This window comes from Aegilops tauschii, chromosome 6 (assembly GCF_002575655.3).
Source record: "Aegilops tauschii subsp. strangulata cultivar AL8/78 chromosome 6, Aet v6.0, whole genome shotgun sequence".
Lineage (NCBI taxonomy): Eukaryota > Viridiplantae > Streptophyta > Magnoliopsida > Poales > Poaceae > Aegilops > Aegilops tauschii.
In genome coordinates, this window is record NC_053040.3 from 352,368,023 (window position 1) to 352,375,366 (window position 7,344).

At 46.4% G+C, this 7,344-nt stretch overlaps 2 protein-coding genes across 2 annotated transcripts; both read left to right on the plus strand.

Annotated features, from left to right (window-relative positions):
* The first annotated feature begins 209 nt into the window (after positions 1-209).
* LOC109780681 (chaperone protein dnaJ A6) lies at positions 210-4,465 on the plus strand. Its single transcript, XM_020339259.4, has 8 exons — positions 210-397; positions 999-1,169; positions 1,254-1,431; positions 1,563-1,701; positions 3,094-3,227; positions 3,306-3,448; positions 3,549-3,747; positions 3,888-4,465. Exons 2-8 carry the CDS (start codon positions 1,017-1,019, stop codon positions 4,217-4,219), a joined length of 1,278 nt encoding a protein of 425 aa, XP_020194848.1. The 5' UTR covers positions 210-397; positions 999-1,016; the 3' UTR covers positions 4,220-4,465.
* Positions 4,466-5,132: 667 nt separating this feature from the next.
* On the plus strand, positions 5,133-6,453 carry LOC109780673 (ethylene-responsive transcription factor ERF039). The gene has a single exon (XM_020339250.4). It carries the CDS (start codon positions 5,398-5,400, stop codon positions 6,154-6,156), a length of 759 nt encoding a protein of 252 aa, XP_020194839.1. The 5' UTR covers positions 5,133-5,397; the 3' UTR covers positions 6,157-6,453.
* Positions 6,454-7,344: the final 891 nt, after the last annotated feature.

Sequence of the window (7,344 nt, forward strand, 5' to 3'; positions counted from 1 at the left end):
ACGATCCCGGGTTTGCGCTGCCATGTCAACAATCGCTGTGCCGATTTCAGGGGCTCAATGTTCAGGGTTCGATTCAGTTTTTCGTCTATAAATTCAGGGTTTGTTTGGACTTTTTCAAAAAAAAAAAAACAGACGGTAGAGATAGAGAACGTCACACGCTGACACGCCTAAACAACCGAAGAGCCGGAACCACACCCGATTCCGGTGGTCTCCGTTCCACACGGCCTGTTCACACCACCAAGATTCGTGCAGGAGGCTCAGCCGGACCGTATTAAAGGCAAGCAACCGCAGTCGCGGCCGCCCTCTCTCTCCCTGCGCCTCTGGCTCGAGCCGTCTACGATTTCCTCTCGCCTTCCTCCCCCGCCGAGCCCTCCAAACCCTAGGCGCCGCCGTCCAGGTAAGGATCCGCCATGAAACCTCCAATCTTTCGTGGTTTTCTCCGTCTCAGTGCCCGGGCAGATCGCGGACGTGTTATCTTGAAGATAAAATAAGCCGATTCCTGCTCGATCTGTGCGTTCGTTGGCTTTCGGATCTTGCCTGGTCCGGCGGATCCGAGGAGCGGCGAACGATTTCTGTGGTGGGGTGGTTAGATTCGTGGCTGTGCGGATAAGATGCATGTAGTAGTGGTTTAACTTGATTTGCCATAACTTAGTATCCTGATGCCTGCGAATGCCGTCTTTTTTCGTACTATACTCTCTAATTTAACAGGATGCCTTTGAACTTGACTGCTCAATGCTTTCCTTTATGAGAACTAGTTTAGGCAAGAAAGCCCGCCAGTATACATGTCACGATTTCATAGAAAGAGGATTGATTGTTTAGTAGTTTGTGGGATAGAACATATTCCTGTTGTCATTATACTTAAATGTGCTGCCTTTCTTTAATCACTTGCCAACCGATGTTTAGAGTTGCAAGTCTTGTCTATAGGTTTCTTTTGGCAAAAATGTTGGAATTTAGTGCTTTTATCTCTTGGCGATCTTATTTAAGCTATCATCTCCCAGGAAGCCCATTTACCAGCCATGTTTGGACGCATGCCAAGGAAGACCAGCAACAACACCAAGTACTACGAGGTGCTTGGTGTATCCAAGACAGCAACCCCGGATGAGTTGAAGAAAGCTTACCGGAAAGCTGCTATAAAAAACCATCCTGACAAGGGCGGAGACCCTGAGAAGGTGTGGTGGCAGGCACTTCTGTATGTGCCTACTTTTGCTATTGTTAGATTGGTGTTTGTTGACACTTCTTTGTATCTTGTGCAGTTTAAAGAATTGGCACAAGCTTATGATGTTCTCAATGACCCTGAAAAGAGGGAGATTTATGACCAATATGGAGAAGATGCAATCAAAGAAGGGATGGGAGGCAGCGGCGGCGCTGATATGCATAGCCCCTTTGACATATTCGAACAGCTATTTGGGGGTGGCGGCGGCGGCTTTGGAGGTAGTAGTTCTATGATATGAAATTCTTTGTTCTTTGTTCCATTATCCTGCTTTGCGGGAGTTAAATTGTCATGCGCTCACTTTGTGATAATTAAATGCATATGCACTTACATGTGATTTTATGGATAAAAGGTGGTAGCTCGAGAGGACGCAGACAAAAGCGTGGTGAAGATGTGGTGCATACCATGAAGGTTTCGTTAGAAGACTTGTACAATGGTGCTACCAAGAAGCTATCTTTATCACGGAATGTTCTTTGTGGAAAATGCAAGGGGTAAGTTTTTGCAAGTTCTTAGTTGGTAAACTGTCTTTCTGCAGTTATTGTGCTCAAATTTGGAGCATATGTGTTACTACTACTTTCTTAAGGAAGGAATTCTAACAAAGTGTAGATGGTTATATGGTGTTAATGTCATTACCTCCGACTTTGTGTACACAGTTCCGCTCTGTCTAATATAAAACCATGATGGGTGCTTCTGTAGAACAGCCCAAACTTGCTCTCTTTCTGTCCTCGTGAAATATTGAGGTGAAAGAGATCCCATGTTTCAGAAAACTTTGTTTTGCAATATTTCTAGAGCTGAATCATCATGATATTAATATGCAAGCTATCAGTTTTTTATGTAACAAAAGTAATGTAGTTCATGTATTGCCTGGTATTTTTGCTTTTCTGTTTCATCAGCCGAAAAGTTGAACCTTGTTCTGTTTATCTTCACACGTTTTCGTTGTATGTACAATGTCTACGCCTGTTCAAATCCAGCTCGGCCCAAAAATTTGGGGCTTCGTGAATATGAACTAAATCCTTTTGTTTTTCTTCCATAAAATAAAATGTCCAATCTATAAAAATAAAAGATAAAGAAAAAAGGGGGATATTTTTTCTAATCCATCTCTCATTCCTTTCTTACAAACAAAAGAGTTTTTCTTATTGGAGGGTAGATTGTTGTCCATTTTTAGAGATAAAAAATAACTGTAAAACATGCTTTTGACCAGGTCTGGTTGCTGAAAGATGTTAGTTGTTGGATTGTGGATTTTTTGTTTGTCTTCCACTCAAATCCTCTTATTGTTGTCAGTGGCTGTTAAGATGTGTTCTTTTGCTCTTAAGGGGTAGCTAATCGCCTATCCTTTGATATGCGCTCACTTCCCAGTTTCTGTTCGCATTAAAAGTAGTTGTAGTGGTGGAAAGAAGAAATGTAATGATGTGACTTGATTTTATTCATTGCATATCTGTATATAATTTTGAAATTGACTATTCCCTAAAAATTATACTACCTCCGTCTGGAATTAGTTGTCGCTACAATGGATGTATCTAGATGTATTTCAGTGATGTATCTAGATGTATTTCAGTGCTAGATACTTATATTTGAGCGACAAGTAATTCCGCACAGAGGGAGTACTAGTTAATTGAGGAGTGGAAGTGGAGTATGTTGAACAATATAGCCATGTAACGACTACTGCTGCATTTCATCTTTGCATGAGTGAGGGTGCAAGCTTTGATTTAGCCCCTTGGGATCGATGCAGATTTGTTTGCTTCTGATTCTGATGTTGTTTGTTTTTACTCTTGTCAATGTAACTTGCAAATTGTACTTGTACTGCAGCTCTTGTTCTGTACAAGATTATTTTTCCATGCCTGTATTAGTGGTAAGGATCTCACTGTATCCTGTTGTACCTTCAGAAAGGGATCCAAGAGCGGGGCAACGGCTACTTGCAGTGGTTGTCGTGGTGCAGGAATGAGGATGATAACAAGACAGATTGGACCTGGCATGATCCAACAGATGAATACTGTTTGCCCTGAATGCAGAGGATCAGGTATGATTCTGTTCTATCTTCTTTATTTAATGATTGTATCTGTTTCCTTAGTAATTTTGTAATTCTTCATCTGTCCAGGCGAGATGATAAATGACAAGGATAGATGCCCAAGCTGCAGAGGGAACAAAGTATCCCAGGAGAAGAAGGTCTTGGAGGTTCATGTGGAGAAGGGAATGCAACATGGCCAAAAGATTGTATTCCAGGGTGAAGCTGACGAAGCTGTGAGTCTCTTTTACACACACAAGCGTCAAATGCACACATCTCTTGCATGCACACTATCTAGGAGTATCCTTCTAACGATGCTGATTCATGCTTTTGCAGCCTGATACAGTGACAGGAGACATTGTTTTTGTCTTGCAACTTAAAGAGCACCCAAAATTCAAGAGGAAGTCGGATGACCTATTTGTTGAGCACACGATCTCTCTGACTGAGGCTCTCTGTGGCTTTCAGTTTGTTCTGACCCATCTTGATGGTCGGCAGCTTCTGATCAAGTCCAATCCTGGGGAGATGATCAAGCCTGGTACATCAATTTCCTCTTGTGGATCTGTTTTTCCTTGCCCCTTCGTTGATATCTGCCTTCCAGTTCCTCTATCCTGTCGATAAAATTCCCCCCCTTTTTGGAACTTATTACTGATGTGATCTTTTGTTTCAAAAAAATAGGCCAGCACAAGGCCATAAATGATGAGGGCATGCCCCAGCACGGCCGGCCGTTCATGAAGGGTCGCCTGTTTGTCGAGTTCAGCGTGGAGTTCCCTGAGCCCGGAGTACTGACCCCTAGCCAATGCAAGTCACTTGAGAAGATCCTGCCGCCAAGGCCAGGGAGCCAGTCGTCGGACATGGACGTGGACCAGTGCGAGGAGACCACCATGCACGACGTGAACATCGAAGAGGAGATGAGGCGCAGGCAGCATCAGAGGCGGCAAGAAGCATATGATGAGGAAGACGATGACGAAGGCGGTGCACCAAGGGGTGTGCAGTGCGCCCAGCAGTAAGGAGGCGCCGGCAGCGGTGTTAAGGGCGCACAGTCGGCAGTAGTCGACTGCATTCTATTGTTCCTTTCTCGTTTAATTAAAGTAGCTGATCTGATGCGCGGTATTATTATTCTTGGCGTCTTAAGATTATGAGGTTGTTAGCCATAAGTATCATTCGTCCTTTTGTTGGCCTATTGCCTACTCTGTCGTGTACCAGCAGTATTATTTTGGAGCCCAGACTTGATATTTCAGACTTGGTTGGGTGAATTGGTCGTGTGTGTGCTGGTGCATTTTCCATTATTGTTTATTTAATCTTTGTACCGCTCAGCAACTTGAGGCATTCCTATTTGTATCAGATCTGTCAGTCAGGGTCGTTGTATGACTGGAACGTGTTAATGGAACTTACTCTTGTTAATGGCTCGATGGCATCTCGGCACCAATAGTAAAGCGAAGACTTTGAGGAAATTGCCAGGCGCACGACGCACCACCGTTCCTCACGGGCTCTTGCTTCCGGGTCTTGCTCACCACGGCCGGTGCGGCATTGCCGTTCGAATATCGTTGTTCCCGAAATCCTTGAGTTGTACCGGCAAGCAGCTCAGTCCCGCGCAAGTGGGCACACGAAACAGTAACCACCACCTTCCTGCAGGAAGGTGTAGAACCAAGCAGCCCGATTGATTGAAGGAGTCTTGCTCTCGATGACATCTACTTAACAGCTAGTTGTTGAGGTGTAGTCCTCGTCTCTGAGGAGGACGGCTGCCTCCTCCAAACTCGCGTGGCCGTGTGTATGTTGTGTTGTAAAATAAAACAACAACAAGAAGAAGAAAATTATCATTTGGCCGGACTGCATATGCTTCTTATACAACTGGAGTTCTGAATTGGCCCGGTGGTATTTGGACGGTCGCTGTTTGGTTATGTCTAGTATAGCGTCACCAATGCAAGCCATCCATGTGTTGGTGGTCTCACCAGCTTGCAAATATCTAACTGGCTGCAGAATTTCGCGCCGATTTGTTAATTCCGGAGATCCTAACAACAACATCAGCTTTATTTATTTTTTAGCTCCGCATGGTGGCGATATCTTTTGTTTAGGGAAAAATAAAACGTAGGCTTCCACTAACCAATCCACTATTTATAGTCGCGCCACACCACCTTCTTTCCCCAGCCTTGAGCCTTGTCTGGTGCTTGTAGAGAGGACTAGAGCCATGGAGTCTGACGCGACCCATGCACCCGCCACCTCCTCTTCCTCCTCCTACTCTTCCGACTCAGCCGTCATCAATGGCGTACAGGACGTGTCCAAGAGTGAGCCCAAGCATCTGAAGCGCAAGAGACAGACCGCCACCTCTCCTGTTGCTCCAGCCACCGGCAGCCAAGAGACGGAGGGTGCCGACGGCGCCGCCCGGGCCGAGGAGAGCAGCAGCTGCGCCGCCGGGGAGGAGCGCACGGCCGGAAGGCACCCGTCGTACCGCGGCGTGCGTCGCCGGAGCTGGGGCAAGTGGGTGTCGGAGATCCGAGAGCCGCGCAAGAAGTCGCGCATCTGGCTCGGCACCTTCCCGACCGCGGAGATGGCCGCGCGCGCGCACGACGTGGCCGCGGTCGCCATCAAGGGCCGCCGCGCGCACCTCAACTTCCCGCACCTCGCCGACGCGCTCCCACGTCCGGCCTCCACTTCCCCCGCCGACATCCAGGCCGCGGCCGCCCTGGCCGCTGCCCAATGCGAGCCTTCCTCCTCCGTCGCCGAGACCACGGAGACGCCGACGACATCGACGGAGACATCGGCCGCAAGCTCCGGTACGGCCGTTAGCGGCGAGGAGAACGCTCTGTTCGACCTGCCCGACCTTCTGCTCGACCTGAGGGACGGCCTCTGGTGCTCGCGTACCTGGGCGACGGCCGCCGACGACTACGACGGCGGCGAAGCCGCGCTGCACGAGCCGCTCCTGTGGGTGGAGCAGTGCTGGACCTAGCCGTTCCGTTCCGACGCGTGGGCCATGCCTGGCCAGAAGAGAACACCCGTAGACATGGGCATGTACTAGCGTTTCATTTTTCCAATTACTTTGCGCTTTTGCTTCGCGCCATGCCAGGCCTGCCATCTTGGGGTGGCAAGTCGTTCTAGCTAGACGTTTCACCGTTTTCTTCACGGTGTGTGTTGTATCCCGAAATGTGAAATACAGACCCCTCAAAAAGGGAGAAAAAAAGGAAATATGAAATAACCCCTCTAAACTTTATAAGACGTTTTAGGTTACTACTCCAAGGGAGTACAATCTATATCTTCGGTCTTGAAATCTCAAACACTCGATTAATCATGAACGATATTGTCCTTTTGTTCAGCAAAGGTATATTTGATATTTCCACACTGCAATCCTTCCTTTGGTTTTAACAACTGAACTACACATTCGTAGACGTGGGCGGGGAGGTTGCCCTCGACGCTAGTCGTCGGGGCGGACCAATTGGTGTGTGGTCTTGTGGAGTTTTTGCTTTGTCACCTCTGCACCGGATTCCAAGCCTGCTCCTCACATTGCAGTCTCGTCTTCTTCTGTCCGGCCGTGACGAGAGGCTAGCTAGTTTTGATGAAATAGATTCCCCGTTTGTTTGTGTTTATGAGGTTGGTGTGCTTTTGTTGATTTTAATTCGGTATCGACGAGAGTGAGCTTGACCGATGTATAAATGTTCACCCGATTTTCACAATTAACCGGCTAACCATTTTTTTATATAATTAATGGTACAGACAAAGCTTTTGCCTTTGTTCAATAAAAAACAGTGGGACAATAATAGCCTCTTCAACTCAAAACTTTTACAATCTCTATGGAAGATTATAATTTTTTACATATTCTTGCATCACACAGGATACTCGTTATTTAAAATCACTAAACCAAAATTCATTGGAACATTGCATCAATCTTGTGTAATCTAAAAATTATCACCTAACATCCACCTCAACAACCTTTTGCACTGCTAAGAGACAAACGAGCTAAACTTATGTTTTGCATATGTGCTTTTATTAATATATTATAAATTGCTGTGTTTCTTATAACTCTACCCATGAAAAAGCTGGACACCATCTGTATCTTGGCTTTTAGCCAGATACGCTACACAAACCATATACAGATAAATTTTCACGGATGCTGTAAGAGATGTGACAACTAAGTACTAGT

Excerpts from the sequence above, each read along its gene's own strand:
- LOC109780681 (XM_020339259.4), top strand. The coding sequence starts at position 1,017 with ATGTTTGGACGCATGCCAAGGAAGACCAGCAACAACACCAAGTACTAC. Across the intron at positions 3,228-3,305 it reads CCCTGAATGCAGAGGATCAG|GCGAGATGATAAATGACAAG; the intron begins GTATGATTCTGT and ends TCATCTGTCCAG. Across the intron at positions 3,748-3,887 it reads TGGGGAGATGATCAAGCCTG|GCCAGCACAAGGCCATAAAT; the intron begins GTACATCAATTT and ends TCAAAAAAATAG.
- LOC109780673 (XM_020339250.4), top strand. The coding sequence starts at position 5,398 with ATGGAGTCTGACGCGACCCATGCACCCGCCACCTCCTCTTCCTCCTCC.